Raw genomic sequence first — 25,132 nt, 5'->3', positions numbered from 1 at the left:
CACCCTACTGCTGCCAGACAGACAGTCCGTGCGGCAAAGCCACCTCTGCCCAGCCTGCTTCAACTCCACCCATCTCTATCACTATTAAATATATGCCGATGACCAGCACTTCACTATGCTTAGGACTTGGTCAGCTCACATTACAACACATACAGTACATTCACTGCTTTGTCATCATTACTAATTTCTACATGTAGGCTGTTGTATCGGTATTATACTACTGCCACATATGCACAAACACACACAGTCACAAGACCCAGCCCAAACTTTCCCTCACACATGTAGGGGATTTGATTATCTGGCCATGGGTTGCCCCGGTGGGAGGAATTTGCACCAGGTGAAAAGTGATTGCATTCGTTTTGGAACCGGGCTGCATCACAGGCGTGATCCAGGTGCCCCGCTCTGGCTGACGGCGAAGTCAGCTCAAAACAAAAGTGGCGTAGGTTAAGCACGTGGAGTAATGCGTAGGATTCTGTTTTCAAATTCAAAAGTGATTTCTTTTGATAAAAATACTTTATCTGCCTTCCCAATGAGAATGAGTTTTGAAAATTCCAACATATATTTTATGGAAAAGTGATGTATGTTTCTAAACGATGTACCATGCTGCCTTATTGACAACATGGCAGAGCGGCGCAGATTATTGTTTGATTTTAGAAGGCCATTCCTCCCTCACCGCTTTTTTCCGTCACTCCACGGGCCATAGCCCGGTGAACCGCAATTTATTTTAATCAAACTCCCTCAGTGGAACTGACTGGTCATGTTTGTTTTTCCTGGCTAGTCTTGTGAAGGAGGCGGGCACAGTGTCCCCTTTCAACCAATCAGATCCAGACTTCTCCACTTCCTTTTTTGAAAAGGGGAGGGGCTTGAACAGTACTGTCCTGTCAGGCTTGTCCCATTGGGAGGAGCAGATGTTTTTATCTCTAGTCTGTTTATGTGAGTGTGTGAAAGTGTATGCATATGTGTTTTATGGGACGTATATGCTTCATCCATAGGGAATATAAGGTAACTTAGCCTCAGGACAGAGTCGGGGACTATCCAGATAAATACAGGATACACTCAAATCTATGGTATGTACCTAAACAAAGCTTTTCTATGTGTGTGTGATTTGTGGTTTCCTCTTTTGGTGCCAGCCCTATAGATTTAGTTTGATGGTTTTGTCATATCACTGAGGTGGCAGTTGACAGACGCTGTTGTGGTGAGTGATGTCATGTTTTATCTGTTATGAGCAGACATATCCACCAAAGATGTTACTTATGTCAGTCAGACGAAGCCATGGGGCTTCTGATGTTTACATGTCGTTTACAGGTTCTTAACATGTTAACTAAGAAACTTGTCGAAGAGCTCATAACAGTTGTATGTGACCGAGGGGGAAAATACAGATACTTATATGCATCGCTTGGAGGCAAATTGCTTCGTCATTCAGTTGAACTCAGGCGGACTTGTTCTGTACTGTAAGATGTTACTTGGCAAGGGTCTAGGAAGGGAACTCTGTGATGTCATCAGAGTGCTGCTGGCGGTGTAGATATAGTGATCTGTTGAGATTATATTAGGTTCACAATAAGACAGTTAGACTCAAAACATTCTCCACATCATTTGAGGATAAGAGAGAGCCTACTTTTATACACGAACACACACACACCTACACACAGTCTTGTACAGCTAACTGTGGGGACACACAATTCAGTCCCATTCAAAATCCTATTTTCCCTAACCCCTAACCTGTAGTCTTACCCTAACCTTAACCCAAAACTCTAACCCTAAACCTATCTCCTAACCCTGACCCTAAACCTAACACTAATTCTAACCATAACCCCCTAGAAATAGCATTTGACCCTGTGGGGACCAACAAAATGTCCCCAGTTGGTCAGATTTTTGTTTGTTTACTATTCTTGTGGGGACTTCTGGTCCCCGACGCACACACACACACATTCTGACTCTTGCTGTGAACTGTGAGTCAATTCACTTATTGTTGTTGAGATGTTTGACAGATGTGACAATCTGCTGTGTAAAAGCATATTAATTATGCTTATGACAACAGGAAGTATGTTATTTTTTTATTTTTTTTATGAGCATGGCCTTATTGCTATTACAGCATATTAGATGATGGTCATTCATATTTCATTCCCCCAGTTCAATGTAACATCAATAAGGATACTCACATTTTCCCTATACCCATGATGAGGTTGATACAACCTAGCCTATGAATGAAAGTTTACAATGTAGTTGCACAGGTCAAGAAAAATTTGTGCAATCAAGGTGACAAACGTTGACACATTCAATACCGCCTTGCACAATCTTGCCTGCATCTAACTGATCTGGGGTGCAATCATTAGTCCAACAGTTGCAAACAAGAGTTTCTATTGGACAAATTCAGGTATGTTTATCCCCGTTTCGTTCTATTTGCTTCCATTTAAGAAACATTTTTCAACATAATTGGTAGAATGAACAAACCCCTGATCACACACAAATGCAGTTCACTTTCATAGCAGCTACATACAAACAGCGTTGATCGTTGGATAATTCCTTTTCGCATCTATGCACTATCCTCCTCTCACCTTTTCCCTTCACTTGTGGACTTCAGTGTACAACACATCAGCTGTCTGTGACCAATTGGAAAAACCTTTCCAAGACAAATCTCATATCATAACCGCTAACCGCTACACACAGCCTACATCGTTGTCACCAAATTAAGTAACATCAAGTCAACATAGCTGCTAGAACTAACATGTTAGTAAACCGGCTACAACCATGCAGTACAGTGTACAGTTAGTAAGCAGTTTAGCAGTTACACCACCGGGCCCCGGTGGCAAAACAAAACGAAAGCTTACCTTGACTTGGAAGAGTTCCAGTGTCAGATAGCCATAGGAAGCTAGGTAACGTATCATCCCTCTCTGTTTGAGTAGGGTAAAATAGCTAGCTGCAATGGCTAGTTAAGTAATTCAAAGTAAAAAAATATATATATATCTCTCTCTCTCTCTCTTGCTTCTCCTTCATTTTTGAAGAAATTAATTTGTTAACTATTCAACTATTATCTTTCTTTTTGAGTCAACTACTCACCACATTTTATGCACTGCAGTTCTAGCTAGCTGTAGCCCTTCAGTACGATTCATTCTCTGATCCTTTGATTCAGTGGACATGTCAGTTCATGCTGCAACAGCTCTGATAGGTTGGAGCACGACTTCCGGAAGTTGTCATAATTACTGTGTAAGTCTATGGAAGGGGGTGAGAACCATGAGCCTCCCAGGTTTTGTATTGAAGTCAATGTACCCGAGGAGGATGGAAACTAGCTGTCCTCTGGCTACACCATAGTGCTACCCTACAGAGTGCTGTTGAGGTTACTGTAGACCTTCATTGCAATTACTGTGTTTTAATCAATTATTTGGTGACATGTGAACATATTTAGTATAGTTGTACCTTTTTATGAAATTCACTGAGGAGGATAGTCCTCCCCTTAATAATCTTGCCAATGAAAAATCATTAAAGTAGTAGGCAATATCAGTGGGTTTTGTGATGAATGAGCCATCTGATTCAATGAATGGGGAGCAGAGTTTGCCTTTTTCCCCCAAATTTCATTGAATGGGCTCCAAAGCTTTTTACTATCATTCTTTGTCATTTATCTTTGTTTCATAGTGTAGTTTCTTCTTCTTTTTATTCAGTTTAGTTACATGATTTCTCAATTTGTAGTACGTTTGCCAATCGGTTGTACAGCCAGACCTATTTTCCATCTCTTTTGCCTCTCAATCTCAACCATACAAATGTTTAATTCCTCATCAATCCACAGGGATTTAACAGTTGTATAGTCATTTTCTTAATGGGTGCATGCTTATTAGTAACTGGGATAAGCAATTTCATAAATGTGTCAAGTACAGTGTCTGGTTGCTCGTCATTACGCACCACGGAACAACAAATATTCTTCACATGAACAACACGGGAATCACTACAAAACTTATTGTATGACCTCTTATACACAATATTAGGCTCAGCTTTTGAAACTTTGGTTTTCCTAGATATGGCTACTATATTGTGATCACTAAATCCGATGGATTTGGATACTGCTTTCAAACAAATTGATGCAGCATTAGTAAAGATATGATTAATACATGTTGATTTCATTCCTGTACTGTTTGTAACTACCCTGGTAGGTTGATTGATAACCTGAACCAGGTTGCAGGCACTAGTTACAGTTTGAAGCTTTCTCTTGAGTGGGCAGCCTGATGAAAGCCAGTCAATATTTAAATCCCCCAGAAAGTATACCTCTCTATTGATATTACATACGTTATCAAGCATTTCACACGTTATCCAAATAGCAGCTTCCCACCAGAATGGCCTTTAGGTGAGGCTGTAGCCATATTACTCCAACAGTATTTAACATGAGATCCTCTAAGGTTTACAGTAATGTGGTTCTGAATATAAACAGCCACACCTCCACCTTTTGGCATTTCTGTCTTTTCTGTAGATGTTATCACCCATGTATTGCTACCACTGTATTATCTAAGTGAGTTTCTGAGATTGTCAGAATATGAATGTTATCTGTTTCTAGGGAAATTATTGATTTCATGAACCTTGTTTCTTAAGCTACATATGTCAATGTGGGCTATTTTTAATACTTTGGGGATGGTTGATTGTTTTTCTTGCTTTACTGGGAAACTTAGCAGAGGTAGACATGCTCAGGTTATTTTTAATAGTGCAGGGTGAGCTGCACACAGTGGACTTCCTGCTGGGGCACACCACCTCAGTGCTAACAGTTTTACTCTGCTTCATAGGCATATGATTACTGCATACTAGGGATGCAACGGTACACAGTATGTTGTCGAACCGTTCGGTACGCCCCCTACGGTTCAATACACAGTCTGCCTGTCATTTTCCAGAACTTGCTTATTGCGCTGCAGACTACACGCACGTTGTACATTCAGATCCATAGAACCAGACGCACAGTTTGTGAACAGGCAAGGCCGGAAACTGCTTGGGGCCCCAGGCCGTTTGGGGGCTCCTGAGGGCTGGCGAACTTTACTCCACAGCAATGTATCAAAATGTGGCAACCGCAGTGACCGCAAACCCATCCCCCTTAAACAACCAATAGACGATTTGCAATGACATCTCAGTAGGAAACCTCCCTAAAGGGGCCCCATGAAGAGAGGGGAAACTAAAAACAGACAGAGAGAAGCACATTTGAAGAGGCACCGCCATCTTTCAAATCCGCTGTGTGGGAACGTTTTGGATTCAACGTTCAGTACGATGACGAGGGTAAGAAGACCGTAAACAAACAAAGTAAGTCTGCAAGCATTGCTTTGCCACTGTCGGCTTCTCGAGTGGAAACACTTCTAACATGTGTCATTTACGTCGCCATCACAAAGCCGTATGTCATGTAAGTGGAGCTGGTGCAAGGAGTCCACTCGTTAGCGAAAACACAGCAATCTCTCGCTGCTGCCTTCCAACAACAATTAGCAACACATTCAGAAAAACATAAAGAAATAACGAAAGCAGTGGGAGTATTCATAGCCAAAGATTTGAAGCCCTATTTTGTGGTTACATTTAATATTGCCTATACAATTATGTACCCTGTTTATTTAAAATAGAGCAGGCAAAGCACCTACAGGTTGTCAAAGCTAAGAAGCACTTTTTAATTGTATTGTTTTTCTCGCCTTGATTTCATACAGTAGAGACAGAAACCAGGCCTAGTCAGTCATGCTGTCATTTTTCTAAATGGAACATTTTATTTGTCTATAGGCAAAATAAAGAGTTAATTGTTTAAAGGTTGATGTGTTCATTTTTTTCTTACCAAAACCGTACTGTTACCGACGTTTACATGCGCATTAGCCAAATACATTTAAACTCAGTTTTTCACAATTCCTGACATTTAATCCTAGTATAAATTCCCTGGTTTAGGTCAGTTAGGATCACCGCTTTATTTTAAGAATGTGAAATGTCAGAATAAGAGTAGAGATAATGATTTATTTCAGCTTTTATTTCTTTCATCACATTCCCGGTGGGTCAGAAGTTTACATACACAATTAGTATTTGGTAGCATTGCCTTTAAATTGTTTAACTTGGGTTAAACGTTTCGGGTAGCCTTCCACAAGCTTCCCACAATAAGTTGGGTGAAATTTGGCCCATTCCTTCTGACAGAGCTGGTGTAATTGAGTCAGGTTTCTAGGCCTCCTTGCTCGCACATGCTTTTTCAGTTCTGCCCACAAATGTTCTATGGGATTGAGGTCAGGGCTTTGCGATGGCCACTCCAATACCTTGACTTTGTTGTCCTTAAGACATTTTGCCCCAACTTTGGAAGTATGCTTGTGGTCATTGTCCATTTGGAAGACCCATTTGCGACCAAGCTTTAACTTCCTGACTGATGTCTTGAGATGTTGCTTCAATATATCCACATAATTTTCCTCCTTCATGATGCCATCTATTTTGTGAAGGGCACCAGTCCCTCCTGCAGCAAAGCACCCCCACAACATGATGCTGCCACCCCCATGCTTCACGGTTGGGATGGTGTTCTTTGGCTTGCAAGCATCCCCTTTTTTCCTCCAAATGTAATTATGGTCATTATGGCCAGTTATTTTTATTTCAATCAGACCAGAGGACATTTCTCAAAAAATATGATCTTTGTCCCCATGTGCAGTTGCAAACCGTAGTCTGGCTTTTTTTATGGCGGTTTTGGAGCAGTGGCTTCTTCCTTGCTGAGCGGCCTTTCAGGTTATGACGATATTGGACTTGTTTTACTGTGGCTATAGATACTTTTGAACCTGTTTCCTCCAGCATCTTCACAAGGTCCTTTGCTGTTGTTCTGGGATTGATTTGCTCTTTTCGCACCAAAGTACCTTCATCTCTAGGAGACAGAACGCGTCTCCTCCCTGAGCGATATGACGGCTGCGTGGTCCCATGGTGTTTATACTTGCATACTATTGTTTGTACAAATGAACGTGGTACCTTCAGGCGTTTGGAAATTGCTCCCAAGGATGGACCAGACACGTGGAGGTCAACAATTTTTTTTCTGAGGTCTTGGCTGATTTCTTTTGATTTTCCATGATGTCAAGCAAAGAGGCACTAAGTTTGAAGGTAGGCCTTGAAATACATCCACAGCTACACCTCCAATTGACTCAGGCTAATTGACATCATTTATCAGAAGCTTCTAAAGCCATGACATCATTTTCTGGAATTTTCCAAGCTGTTTAAAGGCACAGTCAACTTAGTGTATGTAAACCTCTGACCCACTGGAATTGTGATAGTGAAATAACCTGTCTGTAAACAATTGTTGAAACAATTACTTGTGTCATACACAAAGTAGATGTCCTAACCGACTTGCCAAAACTCTAGTTTGTTAACAAGAAATTTGTGGAGTGGTTGAAAAACACATTTTAATGACTCCAACCTAAGTGTAATTAAACTTCCGACTTCAACTGATCGTGTTGATATTAGTTGGGTAGGCGTCTTCAACATGATTGTGTTTTGATTTCTAATACCTTTTGACTTTTTCTGGTAGATGTTGTCTAAGACCCATTTTCCATCTGTTTGACCAGAAATCAAAGCCTTTGCTTATTCCTCATTTGTAGGATGGGAAATGTGTATAGAATGTATAAATGTCTTAATTTCTGAAATATATAGACTCTTAGCTTTCGTTGACACCCAATTTGACATGATCCTTTGAACTTCACAAGTTGGTGCTCATGGGTCCTTTTGGATGTGAATGTCCATTAGCATAGCTATAACACCAGCTGAACCAGTACATGACACTACTAGGCAGAATTGTCCCTATTTAGGTCAGTATGACATACTTTGTAGCCTACACTGGTTAGCTTACTCATTTGGTATCACTGTAGCATCTAGCTTGCTGTTGCTATCAGGGTTGGAGTCAATTCCAAAGTAATGACTTACTTTGTGCCCGGGTTAGCCGAATGCTTTGTCATCACTATAGCAGCTAGCCGTGTTGCTATACCCAGCCCTTTTCACATGTCTGTCTTTGGGGTGGGACCCAGTATAAGTCAACACTTTTCATAGCCCAGCTCATTAAAGTAAAGACAATCTCTTTAACCCTATTGTTGAAGAAGCGCTCCTATTAAACCCCTAGGAGGAACAACCCTGCTCCCTCCTGGTTACACAGACTGACATATGAATATATTATTAACCATGGCAGCATTGGCTCCTGTGCCACGCTGGCTGCCCCTGTATGCACCATTTAAATGGTGCTGTGAGTAATGTTTCTGTGCCACCAATTGATACACACCCTTCTCGGGTGTGGCTATAGGACTCTGACTTTGTGTGTGTGAGTGTGTAGATCATTTCAACTGGTTTCAGGGCAAATGGCCCTTAAAACAGCCACTTCTATTTTGGCCCATTGTCCCGTTTTGGTTACGGGTGCCACTAGCTCCTGGTGTGTGTGTGTGTGTGTACAATAACGTTACAGTAATGCATGTTTATCCAACGCGTACTCCTCTTTGCAAATAACATTTTCAATGAATATGCTCCATTGACAATAATACCATCTCATTATTTCCTTCCTCATAAAAAAGAAGCCTGACAGCTCCCGCCCCTTCCCCCTTCCCCGTTATGTCAATCACAACCCAGTACAACTGTATGAGAAATGGAGAAGAAATCATGGTAACACATGAGCACTCTGCATTATGATGTGGTTATAATGCATTGTCATTTTAAAAAAAAGTATTTTTTTATTTAACTAGGCAAGTCAGTTGAGAACAAATTCTTATTTTCAATGACGGCCTAGGAACAGTGGGTTAACTGCCTTGTTCATGGGCAGAACAACATGTTTTTTTTTTTTACCTTGTCAGCTTGGGGATTCGATCTAGCAACCTTTCGGTTACCGGTCCAACGTTCTAACCACTAGGCTACCTGTCGCCCCATTGTAAGACTTGTCGGGAATATTTATAATGTCTTATAATCATCTCATATTGACCCCGGACAAAATAACAGCCAGTTTGAGACAGTTGAAAAGTTGTATACATAGAGAGAACATATTCTGTATCTGTCATGTTCTGAACGTGTATAAGAACCGTTTATTGACTGTAAACAATGGGCTGTCGTGGCTAGCATTTAGCATTTTGGGTTTGGTTACCCCCCCCCCCCCCACAGACCTGTTCACTGTGGAATCCATGAGGAATGTTAAAACAACGTTGGACGCAGGTAGGTAGACAAACACAGACTCTGGGCTAGACTCAGGTGAGCTGGAAGAGCGCTAGGTCAGACTCCTGTGAGCCAAAATCAACTACATTTTTACCTCAGTGATACAGTTTTGGGTTATACTGTCTCATGAGAAGTAGTAGTGCTTGGTTGGACTTCTAATCAGTAATAGTGTTTTGGAACTGTCTGATAAGGATGATAGTGTTTTTGTTACTCTTTGTTTTTGCTGGAATAGTGTTTGGTTAGCTCTCAGCTAATCAATATTTGTGTTTTGATACTTTCTGATAAGCAGTAGCACAGTAGCTTTGCCACAATTTAGTTATGGAAGCAATGTTTGGCCTAGCTAGTCTAAACATTAACTACTAACAGATTGGCACTAATAGTGTTTTGCTATTATTCAATAATAATAATAATAGCAAAACAGAATTATCGGTTAGACTTATGAAGTAGGCCTACTCCAATAAGTTACAGCCAGTCTTGTATCACAATCAGCAGTAAAAGGGACTGATTACAGTTTATAACACTGTTTAGGTTGGCCCCTGAGAGATGCATTCGTGTGGTTGACTGGTTTCTGCTGTACGGTCACTATTGACATTAAGACATCTTGTTATGCTGCCTGGTACCCGCCCTCTATTCTCTACCCTGCCAGTGCTTTGTGTGATTCTTAATGGACTGTATGCAGTAGGGCTGACTGTTTATCTATCTGCCTGTATTAAAGGGTATCTGGGTGGTTCTGGGAGCTAGGTGAAATAGCCTAACCTGTCTACGTATCACGTGTATATCTGCATGGATTTTCCCTGAGAGAGAGCCTTGTTGTTGTGACTGGTGGTTTTAAGGGTGTGCCACTCAAGCAGATACAAATCCATTCAGCATACTTTTGTGTACACTAGTATGGGCTTAATGTCACTAATTTAATGTCACTCACCTGGTGTCCCAGATGTAAATCAGTCCATTAGTGGAGAGGAAGAATGCCGTGGACCTTGAGGCCGAATTTGAGAATAGGGGGTCATAGGTAGTGATGGGGGGGGGGCGGGGAAACATTGATACAGTTACATATCAGGATATTATTTTTGATGATATATCGTATAGTTTTGACTATCGCAATAATATTTTTGTGCTAGTTGGCTGTACCTGCACCAAAATTCCAGTGTAGACAGTGCATTCAGAAAGTATTCATGCCTATCCATGCCTGTTACAGCCTTATTCTAACAATTGATTAAATAGTTTTTTCCCTCATCAATCTACACACAATACCCCATAATGACAAAACAAAAACAGGTTTTTAGAAATGTTTGTAAATGTATACAAATTCGCTACAAGCTTGGCACTCCTGTATTTGGTGAGTTTCTCCCATTCTGCTCTGCAGATCCCCTCAAGCTCTGTCAGGTTGGATGGGGAGCATCGCTGCACAGCTATTTTTAGGTCTCTCCAGAAATGTTTGTGTTAAAGGCCTCTGGCCGGGCCACTGTTGTCCCGAAGCCACTCCTGCATTGTCTTGGCTGTGTCCTTGTTCTGTTCATCTTTGCCTCGATCCTGACTAGTCTCCCAGTCCCTGCCGCTGAAAAACATCCCCACAGCACGATGCTGCCACCACCATGCTTCCCCGTAGGAATGGTGCCAGGTTTCCTCCAGACGTGACACTTGGCATTCAGGCCAAAGAGTTCAATCTTGGTTTCATCAGACCAGAGAATTTTTTTCTGAAAGTCCTTTAGGTGCCTTTTGGCAAACTCCAACTTGGGCGGCCTTTTACTGAGGAGTGGCTTCTGTCTGCCCACTCTACCATAAAGGCCTGATTGGTGGACTGCTGCAGAGATGGTTATCCTTCTGGAAGTTTCTCCCATCTCCACAGAGGAACTCTGGAGCTCTGTCAGAGTGATCATTGGGTTCTTGGTCACCTCCCTGACCAAGACCCTTCTCCCCCGATTGCTCAGTTTGGCTGGGCGGCCCGTTAGGAAGAGTCTTGGTGGTTCCAAACTTCTTACATTTAAGAATGATGTAGGACAATGTGTTCTTGCGGACCTTCAATGCTGCAGAATTCTTTTGGTACACTTCCCCAGATCTGTACAATCCTGTCTCGGAGCTCTACGGACAATTCCTTCGACAGGATGCACCTGAGCTCAATTTCGAGTCTCATAGCAAAGGGTCTGAATTCTTATGTAAATAAAGTATTTCTGTTTTTGTTTTTTTATTAATTTGCAAACATTTCAAAAAATCTGTTTACACTTTGTCATTATGGGTTATTGTGTGTAGATTTGATGTGGGATAAAAAAAAGATATATTTTAGAATAAGGCTGTAATGTAACAAAATGTGGAAAAAGTCAAGGGGTCTGAAAACTTTCCAAAGCACTGTTTATATAGCTTATTCTCCATCTTCTTTTTAAATAGGGAGCCAATTTATTTTCAGCACTTTTATTTCCATGACTGATCATAGCTTGTTTTCCCATGGCTCTTGTTCCTCTTCAGCAGACATGGTGAGAAATGTTTGGAACATCAAATCGCAATAGTCACAGTATCGAATCATAATACATATAGAATTGTGAGAATTGCAATGCATATTGTATCGGCAGCAAAGTATCGTGATAATGTCGTATCATGAGGTCCCTGGCAATTCCCATCCCTAGTCATAGGCTGTATAGCTGGAGTGTGGAACGGTATGGCTGGAGGAGCTATAGAGAATCAGTGTGTTCAGCTGAAATAAGTAACCATGTTGACGAAGGTCAGTCATCCTCAATCTGCTGCCGTGAGGTCACCGACTACGGAATGTGAATGAGATGTCAAAGGCCAACAGTTATCGCACACTGGTCTGACATCAGCTAGGTGGTAAATGTTTCCCATTCCCGAGGACCTCAGTTGCCTGTTTAGCATTATTCTTATCTGGCCTAGCTAGCAGTTAGCACACCAGGGGAGAAATCCCATTGGTACACATTAGCCAAATGTGCTACAATTATGTTCATCACTACCCTTGTGTAGTGAACGCGGACTAACTGATCCAACTGATTTTTCACTTGACTTACAAACATGTCTCTGAGTTGATGTCTGGTGTGTACTTTTTGACATTGAATTAAGAGCTAAGACAGACCGTGGTAAGTTTGGCATGGCTATTAGCTTGTATGCCCTTGCCAGTGATGTACTAGGCCATACGCACTACCCTCTGTAGCGCCTTACGGATGGTCAGATACCGAGCAGTTACCATACCAGGCGGTGATGCAACTGGTCAGGATGCTCTCGACGGTGCAGCTGTAGAACTTTATGAGGACCCGGGGTCCCATGCCAAATCTTTTCAGTCTCCTGAGGGGGAGAAGGTGTTATCGTGCCCTCTTCACAACTGTCTTGGTGTGTTTGGATCATGATAGTTCGTTGGTGATGTGGACACCAAGGAAAACTCTCGACCCGCTCCACTTCAGCCCCATCAATGTTAATGGGGGGCCTGTTCGGCCTTTATTTTCCTATATTCCACGATCAGCTCCTTTGTCTTGCTCACATTGAGGGAGAGGTTGTTGTCCTGGCATCACACTCACTATAGGCTGTCTCATCATTGTCGGTGATCAGGCCTACCACTGTTGTGTCGTCAGAAACCTACATGATGGTGTTGGAGTCATGCTTGGCCACGCAGTGGTGGGTGAACAGGGAGTACAGGAGGGGACTAAGTTGAGCTGTAGTCAATGAACAGCATTCTCACATAGGTGTTTCTTTTGTCCAGGTGGGAAAGGACAGTGTGGAGTGCGATTGAGATTGCGTCATCTGTTGGGGCGGTATGCGAATTGGAGTGGGGCTAGGGTTTCCGGCATGATGGTGTTAATGTGAGCCATGACCAACCTTTCAAAGCACTTAATGGTTACCGACGTGAGTGCTACGGGGAGGTAATCATTTAGGCAGGTTACCTTCGCTTTCTTGGGCACAGGGACTATGGTGGTCTGTTTGAAACATGTAGGTATTACAGACTGTCAGGGAGAGGTTGAAAATGTCAGTGAAGACACTTGCCAGTTGGTCTGCGCATGCTTTGAGTACACGTCCTGGTAATACGTCTGGCCCCGCAGCTTTGAGTGTTGACCTGTTTAAAGTCTTGCTCACATCGGCTATGGAGAGCGTGATCACACAGTCGTCTGGAACAGCTGGTGCTCTCATGCCCGCTTCCGTGTTGCTTGCCTCGAAGCGAGCATAAAAGGCCACGTTTCGGTGAATCATCGTAGATCGTCCAGTTTTTTGTTTTCCAATGATTGCACGTTGGCCAATAATACGGAGGGTAGTGGTGGTTTACCTACACATCAGCGAATTCTTGCAAGGCACTCCCTCCTTGCCCTTTTTTTCCGTCTTTTCTGCACGCGGATGACGTGGATTTGGGCCTTGTCTCGACAAAGCAGTATATATAATTAGGTTAGGTGTAGACAAACAGTGAAATGCTTACGGGTCTTTTTCCAATGATGCAGAGTTTAAGATACATGTGTTTATATAAAATAGACACAAACAATAAATACACAGTGAATAAAGAGTTACAAGAGTATAAAAAAATGGCAATATACATGTTAAACCAGTTAAATGCGGACATGAGCATGTGTTCATATAATCTAGCTTTCGACTAAATCCTAACAGTGATGTGCCAGTGTTAAATCTCTGTATATCTATGTTGTACTGACATCAGTCTCTTGTGTTCAGGTTCCCGGGGCTTGGTTTGCTGTCGCTATCTATAGTGTACTGATGTTAGCCTCTGTGTTTAGGTGTGTTATACTCTGAGTATACTAAACATTAACATTAAGAACACCATGACATAGACTGACCAGGTGAATCCAGGTGAAAGCTATGATCCCTTATTGATGACACTTGTTAAATCCACTTCAATCAGTGAAGATGAAGTGGAGGAGACAGGTTAAAGAATAATTTTAAGCCTTAAAACACATGGATTGTGTATGTGTGGCTTTCAGAGGGTGAATGGGCAAGATAAGAACTGCAACGCTGCTGGGTTTTTCAGGCTCAACAATGTTCTGTGTGTATCAAGAATGGTTACCACCACTCAAAGGACATCCAACCAACTTGACACAACTGTGGGAAGCATTAGTCAACGTAGGCCAGCATCCCCGTGGAACGCTTTCGACACCTTGTCGAGTCCATGCCCCCGATGAATTGAGGCTGTTAACAAGGCAACACTCCATCGTAACTCCTCCTCCACATTTACTGGATTGGTTGAACAGTGCAGAAGAGAACCTCCTCCTACAGTCTTCTCGTCAAGACCAGTATGAAGGGAATCTAGTTTCAGGCATTTCTTGTACGCCTGCTACGTTAGGTTGGAAAAGGACTTCATATGACATGAAAGCCAGATGGGCAGGGTAGTTAGTCAGTGGGGTTTGTTGAAGTAGGTTTTGTTGCATTAGAAATGAGAAGTGCAGTTTGTTTACACACCCAACGCCACTTCCTTTCATGTGCTCTCGGTTGGAAGACAGAGGGGAAAGCACGCAGTGAGATGCCCATGTTCCTTTGCTGTAATGATCACATGAGTAGATGTGCAACCAAATGCCTTTTGAATCAACGTCTTTGTTTCAGTTTTGTTTATAAACCATAATTCAATTTGAAATAAACATGAGTCATACTTGAGTAGCTTGGATCAAACCAGAGGCATTCAAGTAGAGTGCTCTGGTATAGTTTTGCCAACATAGAGATACAGATAACAAGCTAATTGTATCTCTTTGGTTGCCAAAAGATGAGCCAGTCAGAATGCCAGGTGCCACGCCAAGCCTCCACCCTCTCTTTGTCTGTCCTTTCATTCGCCGTCAGAGGCTGGTGTGTTGCCTAGTGCAAAAATATTTATCCAAAAGGAGGGCAGTGTGACTCGTTAGCCCACTTTCCGCCCCTGGGTGTCTGTGATCTCACGTTCCCCTCCCTACTTCCTCCCAACCCATCTGAGTGGGGACTTGTTCCAATACTTTACAGATGCATCCTTTCCTTCCTTCCTTTTGAGGTTCATTACTGAGTATCACTTACTGGTGAAAACAGCAGGCCACAACCATGATTTCACATATCTAATCACGTACAGTACAAATCAGTGATGGCCTCAAACCTAGCTCGCTAAGGCCCTTAGCTGGGTTTTGACAAGGCCTTTGTGTCAACACCACTCTCCTTCCACAAGACACACTCTTAGAACAAAGGGTTCCAAAAGGCTTCTGCCTCTGTCCCCATAGGAGAAGCCTTTTTGGTTCCAGGTAGAACTATTTTGGGTTCCATGTAGAACCCTCTTTTGAAAGGGTTCTATATGGAACTCAAAAGGGTTCTAACTGGAACCGAAAAGGGTTCTCCTATGGGGACAGCCGCAGACCCCTTTTAGAATCTAGATAGGAAAAAAATGTGCTAAGAGTGCATAGATTAAGTAATGTTGTCAGAGTGAACAACAAATCGAATAAAATGTTATTGGTCACATACACATGGTTAGCAGATGTTAATGCGAGTGTAGCGAAATGCTTGTAATCAGTAATCATCTCCAAGTAGTGTTGTATGGCAAAATAAAGTTAATCTGAATAGTATAAGTAGTATACTGTTAGTATAGCACAGGATTTTACGAGTAAGAATTTAGTATACAGTTTGACTGGTGAGATTTCAACCTCTGTCACTCTTTCTCTCACTCTCTCCACCTGTCTCTCGCTGACTTTATCTCCCATCCTGTCATCTCTGTGTAACAGTAGAATTGTTTTAAGCTGGCTTGACTGCTTGGTCCAATCGAAACTTCTTAAAGATACTTAGCAGGGTATGAGACACTCACACACATTCTTGGGACTCATACCATAAGAAATACATTATGCTGTGCTGTAACCCTGGGACATTTGAGACCCTGGAAATCTCAAAGCACATACTCCTCGCCTCCTCAAAACCCATTGGATAAGAAAGCCAGAGGTCAAATCAAAGGTCCCGCCCCTCTCACCTTCTCCTCTAATGGGTTTTGAGAAGGAAGAAAGTAGAGCGGACATGAGGGGTATGCAATTGAGATTCTCCAATAGGCAGTATGGGTGGAGAGGGTGTAGGTAGGCTGCTTGCCCTGTGGGTCACCTCCACTAAAAGGGTCCCCTTCTTTGGGCTACTGCGGGACACAGCCAGTGAAATATCAGGGCGGCAAATTCAAAAACAACAAAATGTCATAATTCAACTTTCTCAAACATACAACTATTTTACACCATTTTAAAGATACACTTCTTCTTGATGTAACCACATTGTCCGATTTCAAAAAGGCTTTACAGCGAAAGCAAAACATTAGATTATGTTAGGAGAGTACATAGACAAAAATAATCACACAGCCATTTTCCAAGCAAGGACATGTGTCAATAAAACCCAAAACACAGCTAAATGAAGCACTAACCTTTGACGATCTTCATCAGATGACACTCCTAGGACATTATGTTACACAATACATGTATGTTTTGTTCGATAAAGTTCATATTTATATCCAAAAACAGCATTTTACATTGGCGCGTGATGTTCAGAAAATGTATTCCACCAAAACGTCCGGTGAATGTGCACATCAATTTACAAAAATACTCATCATAAACATTGAAAAAATATATAACAATTATTTAAAGAATTATAGATAGACTACCCCTGGATGAAACCGCTGTGTCAGATTTTAAAATAGCTTTACGGAGAAAGCACATTTTTTCAATATTCTGAGTACATAGCTCAGCCATCACGGTGAGCTATTCAGACACCCGCCAAGTTCGGGGCAACCTAAACTCAGAATTAGTATTAGAAATATTCTCTTACCTTTGCTGATCTTAGTCAGAATGCACTCCCAGGACTGCTACTTCCACAAGAAATGTTGTTTTTGTTCGAAATGATCCTTATTTATATACAAGTACCGCTGTTTTGTTCGTGCATACAGATCACTTATCCAAAGGCATAACGCGCGAGCGCGGAACGAGAGACAAATTCAAAATGTTCCATTACCGTACTTAGAAGCATGTCAAACGCTGTTTAAAATCAATCTTTATGGTATTTTTAACGTAAAATTGCGATAATATTCCAACCGGACAATAGCATATTCATTCAAGAAGAAAAAGAAGGAACGACGTGCTCGCGTGACTGCGCATATCCAATCTCTTTGTTGCCAGGCAGACCACTCAGTAACTGAGCTCCTATTATCTGCCCAGTGACAGGGAAATGCTCAAACCACTTTCTGAAGGCTTTAGACAGCCAATGGAAGCCTTAGGAAGTGCAACGTAACCCCACGGATACTGTAGTTTCGAAAGGGACTAGAAAGAACTACAATTCTCAGATCCTCCACTTCCTAGTTGACTTTTTCTCAGGTTTTTGCCTGCCATATGAGTTCTGTTATACTCACAGACACCATTCTAACAGTTTTAGAAACTTCAGAGTGTTTTCTATCCAAATCTACTAATAATATGCATATTCTAGTTTCTGGGCCAGAGTAGTAATCTGTTTAAATTGGGTACGTTTTTCATCCGGCCGTGAAAATACTGCCCCCTGGCCTAGACAGGTTAAACAAACTCCACCTGGTTTCTGCATTCCTCAAACCTGCAATGTTAGTTAGTTACCCTCACCGCTTCAGTCACAATGTGTACATTCCACGTACACCAAACAGTAGGGATATGGGATCTGCTTGGTTATGTAATATCATGAGAAAAGATGTATAGAGGTCCTTGGACAAACTGTTTTGAATTTATTATATGATACTATCAGTCCACTGACATGTGGGGTGTCAATCATGTCATATCATTTACCCTTCTCTCTAGAGATCAGCTGCTTCCCATGTCTCAGTTGTAGAGTGTATAACAGGGGATGTAGAACCTCTGGGATACACACCTAAGGTTGGTAATTGACGGGTCCTCTTTGATGTGTGAACATGAGCTAGGGCACAAGAGATTCCGATTTCCTGTAATATTGTTTCTGACCAAGTATAGATACATTTCCAGAAAGTGTATCGTCGACTCCTGTGGTCTTCTTGAATATATAACTGAAAATTGATATCATTAAGAACTACAAGTTAGGCATTATAATAACACAAGGTTAAATCCATTTCAATTCAATCACTTTTTGACAGCAACCCTTTTGATTTGACCAACACTTTCCATACATATTTGCCCATTTTAGAAGGGTTCAGAAAGTGACTTTTTGGACCTGAATACCAAAACATTCAAGAGATAAAGGTGTTCAGAGTTGACAGCACCACATCAAAGTTGCATACCCCATCATACCATGAGACATACATGTCTTCATCACTGGAAAAGTGAAAAGCTTACAAACAGTATTGTTAAACTATTTTATCATTTCTTGTAATACATTTTTATTTTCTATTGTCATTTTTTTCTCCCTTAAACATAATTTATCAAAAAATGTATAAACTCCGATTATTTTCATATTTGTATATGTTATAGCTTAGACCCTAGTTTACATCATCTGATGTTTTTGTGTTGTGCTCACCATCGGTTGAAACACAATATGCTCTTGAATATAGCATGGGTGTCATGTTTTGGCTGATAAATGTACTAAAATGGGAATACAATTGAAATGTAGACATTCAAATGCTACCACAAACATGGTTAGAGGTCCACACATCAGAGAATGTTGACTTGAATGGGAATAACTGTTTTAAATTATACTGTCAATCCTCCATAGGAAACCTATAGAAATATAGAATAAACATGACCATTTAAGTTCACATTCGAAGGTGGGTGGACGAGCGAGGTTTAGACATAACTATGACACTTTGTGGCTGTGGTAACTAGTGACGACCGCATCGGTTGAGACACAACATGCTCTTGAATGGACCTATCCCTTCACACCACTGGTAGACTGTTGAAATGTAAATTGAATTGAAATGTTGACTTTTAAATACTACCACAAAGATGGCCGCCATTTCAAATTTAGTTTAAAGCTCCAATATTTAACTTTTTGGGCAACCTGACCAAATTCACATTGACAGATCTATAGCTCACATTTCTTTCTCATAGAAAGCAAGTGTAAGACGCAGTAGATCTGTCCTATGTATGCTATTTCTATGCTTCCATGCTTAAGTTAAACAATTTTGTATTTTACTTTCGCTTTTGTAAAGCTGAAAATACAATATTTTGGGCTATGGAAAAAATATTTTACAGTGGTTTAGATGGTACAAGGATTCTACACAATGATTGCTTGTTTTGTCACATAAACTGAAATTAGACAAACTATTAGAATTATAGCAAACAGGAAATGGCAGAGCAATTTCTGCGTATTGCACCTTTTTTAAATTTCAGTGGTGACCAGCTAAATTGCTGTGGTCTGAAGGGATAGGTCCATTCTATCACTTTTATATTTCTATGATTTGAAATGACACCTACCTTATATTCAAGAGCATGTTGTGTCTCAACCAATGGCGGGCACGACACAAACTCAGATTATGTATAGTAGGGTCTAAGGTACAACATGTATGAAAAAAATACATTTCATTTTATAATTTTCCCAGTAAATTATAAAATAGTTTGACAACCCTGTTTGTTAGCTTGTAAATTATATTGTTTTATTATTATTATATATTTTTTGGGGTACCCTTTTTCTCCCGAATTTCATGACATCCAATTGGTAATTACAGTCTTGTGTGTGTGAGGAAATGGTGAGGAAATTGTACAGACATTTGAGCAGCATGGAATGTTTTGTTTTGCTGTGGTTCATTTCAAGTTAAGATTATGCCTTATTGCGTCAGTGATTCTGACAAGGATTAAGTCTGTGTCCTACTATAAGTGACAAACTTCTCCGTTCATTTTATGTTTTTTTAACTCTCTCCCTCTTTCTCTCTCTCTCCCCAGCCGCAGCCCAAACAATATTCGTCCACTTCAGTGGCCCAGGTTGCCGTGAATCCAGCCCAATTTGAGGTACCATTACTACACACTCCTCCTTAACCCATCTTTTCTCATTCTCTCTCACCCTGCCCCTCTCTCTTTCTCCCTCTCTCACACATACCTCTTCCTCCTCTTCCTCTGCCCAGCCTTCACTTTCTTTTCTTTGGGATAGGTCCCAGTTTCTGATCTGGCTTCCAGTGTATTTGACCTTTTTGGCCCCTTCTTTGGGCGATGCTTGGTATTGTTAATGTCTTTCCTGTTTCGACAGAGTAGCGGCTGCTCAGTGTGTCCCAGTCTGTGTTATTACCATAAAACCATAAAGGACAGGGAAAGCAAGATCACATAGAAAAACAAAACTCCCCTCTTCCTCCCATTCAGGCAAAGAGTTGGTCACACCCAAATGTTCAGGGAGTGGAACAATGGCTTAAGAATTAAATATAGGCTTATGTTATTCAGCTCATTTTGATTTTGCAATTGCTTCCAACTAGAATGTTTTAAACATATCCTGAATTATTCTATACATTTCTAATAGGCTTGGTATTTTGTGTTTATTTTGTGCTTGGCTTTATTGAGGGAAACACGCAGCACTTGCAACAAGTTTTTAAATTCTTGACTCTGTAAAGGTGATGACCTCCAGACGTAATTACACACCAGTGTTGTTATGTTGTCACCCATTCAGGAAATGGGCTGTTAAATTAGGTTGTTATGAAGAAGAAAATCCAATGCATTTCTGGATCCTGGGGGGACAGTATTTCTAGTTGTCAGGAGGGTAGTAGCGATGTACTTGGCCATCCGCAACACTTGCACAACCGTCAGTGTCTTCCCTACTAATGTCAGTGCAAAAGCTCTATGCTAAACAGTAGCATTCTTTTAGTTGCTTTCTCTCCAGAAAAGAGAGATTAACTACAGAGAACACCTATAGTCAGCACGCATTGCACAGCACCTTCTTTAACTGGTCTCCAGCCCAATATTTATAGGGAACTACAGATTGGACAAACTTCCTTTGGTTGAATGTCGGTTTTTCTTGTTGTGGGGTTGGGCGGGCAGTGGGGGAACTGAAAGTAGTTTTTTTTGCAAATGGTGACAGCAAAGGGCAGAGATGCTAACCTGAGGTGACGTATTCACGTGTCCCCCAACTCCATGACAACACAACATAAAATGTCACCTGTTCTGGTATCTGACTCCGCGTGAAACCCAGGAAGAGTGAAAATTCCTTTGGCTTGTGAAGATGTGACCGAGTTTACTACGTAGGAAAGCTACTCATGTTTCACAAGTGTTTCACAAGTATCATACACATGCATGCACTATATACCTATGTAGAGATTTATGCATACACACACGGTTATCTATAGCACTATATGCATCTGTTCATTTTTACTTGTCAGTCATTTGTTGGTAGTTTTTTGAGGGGAAAGCATCACTAGGCACAGAATTTTATATAGATAAGCAATTGGATAAGGCAAGTTGAAAGTAATCAAATGTTACCGAGCCAATCAGAATCCTTGTTGCATTACAGAGTGCATCTGCCGCTTCGACCATGGCTACGAAGCCAAGGGCGGAGTCCGTGACAATGGGTGGAGCCACAGGAAGTGGTGTCGCAGCGGGAGGAAGTCCTACTACAGCCGGGACAACGCAGAGAGGAGCGGCCAAAGTGATGATGCCAGAGGTAGACTGGTAGCTGGGTCTATGGAGATTCTTGTGGGACAATCATGGCTTATTCTGACATCCTTAACTCTCTTCCCAAATGCGTTCCCATGGGCGTAGTATACACTCTGTTAAATGGAATCTCGCTCTTTACATCTGCTTGGGCTCTCCACCATTGCCTCCTTCACAGCTTGGCCTAGGGTGTGTTCCGATCTGCTTACATCACTATTCACAATGACCGCAATGAGCTTATTGATTGACTGTGCTTTTTTTACATGCTGGAGTACGGGATTAGGACCCTTCACTGTCCATTGGTGATGTGCATAACATGTTGTTGGCTGGTTTTCTGAACCACGTTTCCATAATGTGTTCTACGCCTGTTTCTTGGTTTGTAGACGACACTTGTCTCTCCAAACGCTGCTGGAGCAGGTGCTACTATTATTGACATACCAACACCTGGGACCAGAAGCAGTCCTAAAGACACCCCAAAGGTAACGCCAAACACCCCTCCCCTAAATATAGTAATGGTTTCATCCTCTGGCCCTTGTAGGACCTCTTAATGGCCTGAATGACTGCTGAGTTTCAGATTCCGAGTAGATGTTGCCTGTAGGCACAGATCTAGGATCAGCTTACCCTCTCTAAATGCCTAACTTAACCAATTTGGGAAGGGATACAAAACTGACCGTAGTTTAGTGTCTAGGGCCAACTTTACCCTACTTTAGATTTTAATAAGCCCTAAACCTCACACTCACTGGGCCCCCATTCACCTTGACATATTTGAATTTAAAGTGTGCCAATACATTGAATCTGCTCTGTTTGTGTTGTAGCCATTGAGTTTTAACTCATTCCTCTTAAATATAGACTGCACCCATGCACCCTGCCAAAGCTACACCTCCTGCCCCTGGGGGAGTAAATATTGTCGGAGTGTCGGCGACACCGTGGAGAGCTGAAGTACCGAAGCTCCAAGAGTCTCCAAAACAGACAGCCAAGGTAGATGGCAGACTGTCGATGAGTGTGGGGGCGATCTTTCTTCTCGATCTTTTATTCTTTGCCCGGCCTGGCTCTTTAAACTCACTCCCCCTTTCAACACTCTCTTCCTGGGTCACTATTCCACGTCTTCTTTGTCATCATCTCTCCCCGTGACCTTGAGGTTTAAGTCATTCTCTTTAACATATTCTTCCACGCCTTTTATATATTATCCATCCTCCGTTTTTCTCTACGGCGATATCCTTCAAAACATATCTCTGCTTTTGGACTTCCTTACTTCTGGCCCGGAGGTGTCTGACTGGGAATTGAACGGACACTTCTGCTCTAATGTGACTGAGTCTTACCAGCATGCCCACACTTGTGTTACGCTCAACACGTCAAGACAAACAGTGTCTGACACATCACCACAGAGAAGGCACAATGGTATTTCCACCTTTTTAACTTTTTCCTCTGGTTGCGTCGCACCACATCTTGTATTGCTTCTGGCTTTGTTTACCTGGTTTAGGTTGATGGGGACCTGTTGTTGTATTTCTGTTTTCGCTGTACCCTCTTTGAAGCCTTACGGGGGTGCTTACTACCGTCCTAATACTTTTCTTAACAGTGACGGCAAATTACATCCTGATTAGGCACTTATCTTATCGTGGTGCCTTTCCTTTGTCATTACCTACGGGGGAGATAAGCTGTTAACTATCGTCCTATCGCTCTACTAAACTTTAACTCTAAGGCTATGCGCAGCTCTCTGAGCTCTGCACCTCGTCTAATGGCGTGAACCATATGCCTTTTATAGAGTGTGCCCACCACATCAAGCAAAGCTGACATGGCTAAAAAGGATCCCGCTAAGTTGCCTCAGGCTGTTTCTGCAGGCGGTGCCGCGGCTGGAGGCCCCTCTCAGAAGGGTCCAGAGACCAAGGTAGACTCCGGATTACTGTTCTATATTAACTACGCTATAGTAGAAGACTCATGGGGGTGGGGCTATCCCTGGTGTTAGGGGGTTATCATTGATCACTTCCTGTGTCCTTGTCATTCTTTCTCTTGTTTTCACACAATATAGCCATGAATTAAAGCAGTGGAAGCGGTGAGGAATGTTTACTGTACCATTCTATATTTTATTTGACGACAGGAAAAAGAGTGCTTTTGCTCCTGCGTGAGTACTACCTTTGTGGGTTTGGTTGAATTGAGTCCACAGTCACCCAGAAGCTCAGTTGGGCACGGGAGCTGAGCAGTGTCACAGATAGTAACCCAGTGTTGTATTCACTAACCTCTCCTGCTCCGGGTTGCAGGTACAGGTGGAAGTAGGTCCCCCAGCAGCCAAGACAGCCAAAGAGGTAAATCATTGATCTATCTTTTCTCTCCATGTGGGTTTTATATTGCACAAAACAATGAATGGCATGGAGTTGCATTGCTTGTGTTTGAGTTGTCGTATCATGTGTAGGAGCTTGCTGCAGACCCCTTTGATGCCCTGGCTAGTTTCTTGCCCTCGTCAGAGCCTCTCGCCCCTGCAGCCCCCGTATACACCGGGCCAGAGGTTATAGAGGTACAGCACCCTCACATTGTGTGTGTGTGTGTGTGTGCGCGCACGGTGCGAGTTGGATAGATGTATGTGTGTGTCCACCCAGTCACCAAATGTAACAATGTGTGTTATTGCATGTGTCACACAGCATGGCTTGACCCATCAGGAGGGAGTGATATGTGGGGGGAACGACTGCCCACTTCCCCCAGGATACCGATTTGAGGACATGGTCAGTCCCTAACTCTTAATCCCCCTTCTCCTCCAGTCTCCTTCCTCCTGCTCCTCCTCCTCGTCGTCATGATCATCATCACTTATGTTGCTGTTAGAGAGCTTTACGTTTGTGTGTCTTTAGCTTTGCACTACAATACTCTCTTTGACATTACACATTTGACTGGAACTCTTGGTCATCAGGTCTCCTAGCCCCTAGCCTATCCCTGGACACTTGTGTAGTTCTGAGAGGACTTGATAGGTGTAAGCAATAGGGCCAAATGTCCACCAAGCTGATCAGAGACCAAGATGGAGCTACTACCATATCAATGCAATTCTTTCAGATCTACGTGATGTGCCCTAGAGGGTCAGAGCTAGGGTTTGTTTCTGGACCTGGTGGGAAAATCCTGTGTAGTTACCGCCCTTGAATAACCTTTTGTCATTCTTTTCAGAACATGATCAGATTTTATTTAAATCTAGGCATACTCAACTATGTAATTAATGAACTTTTATTATATAAAATAATTTTTCATGATTCTTTTTCTTCATTTTCGTAGGCCCCAGTTGCAGATGTCAAGCCAAAGGATGTCCCGGTAAGTCATTGTATTTACTGCCAAGCGATGCACTGTATGCTGTAGCGAAAACACGGAGATATTGACTCCCCCCTCTCCTCTTTCTCTCTGCTTCTCTCTCTCAATCTTTCTCACATACACACACACACACACACACTTCATGAACAAAATAAACCATAGGCCTGATGCCCCAGTCTCTTCTGACAGTGTTGGATACCTCTACAGTGTGGAATGTTGCATTGCGCTGAGCGGTGTTGGCTTTGCAAACA

At 42.1% G+C, this 25,132-nt stretch overlaps 1 protein-coding gene across 27 annotated transcripts in view; it reads left to right on the top strand.

Moving 5' to 3' along the window:
* The window catches only part of ical (Calpastatin), a 63,390-nt gene that overhangs the window by 26,335 nt on the left and 11,923 nt on the right, over positions 1-25,132 (top strand). For 10 of the 27 annotated variants that reach the window (XM_014131747.3, XM_014131739.3, XM_014131740.3 and 7 more), the window contains 9 exons: positions 19,911-19,976; positions 21,460-21,609; positions 21,983-22,078; positions 22,449-22,577; positions 23,362-23,484; positions 23,855-23,899; positions 24,007-24,108; positions 24,233-24,313; positions 24,849-24,884. In XM_014131747.3, the coding sequence (XP_013987222.1) occupies positions 19,911-19,976; positions 21,460-21,609; positions 21,983-22,078; positions 22,449-22,577; positions 23,362-23,484; positions 23,855-23,899; positions 24,007-24,108; positions 24,233-24,313; positions 24,849-24,884 (828 nt within the window). Of the gene's footprint in view, positions 1-876; positions 1,068-5,121; positions 5,269-19,910; positions 19,977-21,459; positions 21,610-21,982; positions 22,079-22,448; positions 22,578-23,361; positions 23,485-23,854; positions 23,900-24,006; positions 24,109-24,232; positions 24,314-24,848; positions 24,885-25,132 lie in introns of those variants that run through there. The other 17 variants (XM_014131763.3, XM_014131761.3, XM_045690458.2 and 14 more) reach the window with 13 other exon arrangements.

The sequence above is a fragment of the Salmo salar genome, chromosome 12 (genome assembly GCF_965601325.2).
Source record: "Salmo salar chromosome 12, fSalSal1, whole genome shotgun sequence".
In the NCBI taxonomy this organism is placed as follows: Eukaryota; Metazoa; Chordata; class Actinopteri; order Salmoniformes; family Salmonidae; genus Salmo; species Salmo salar.
This window is presented reverse-complemented; position numbering and strand designations above follow the sequence as displayed.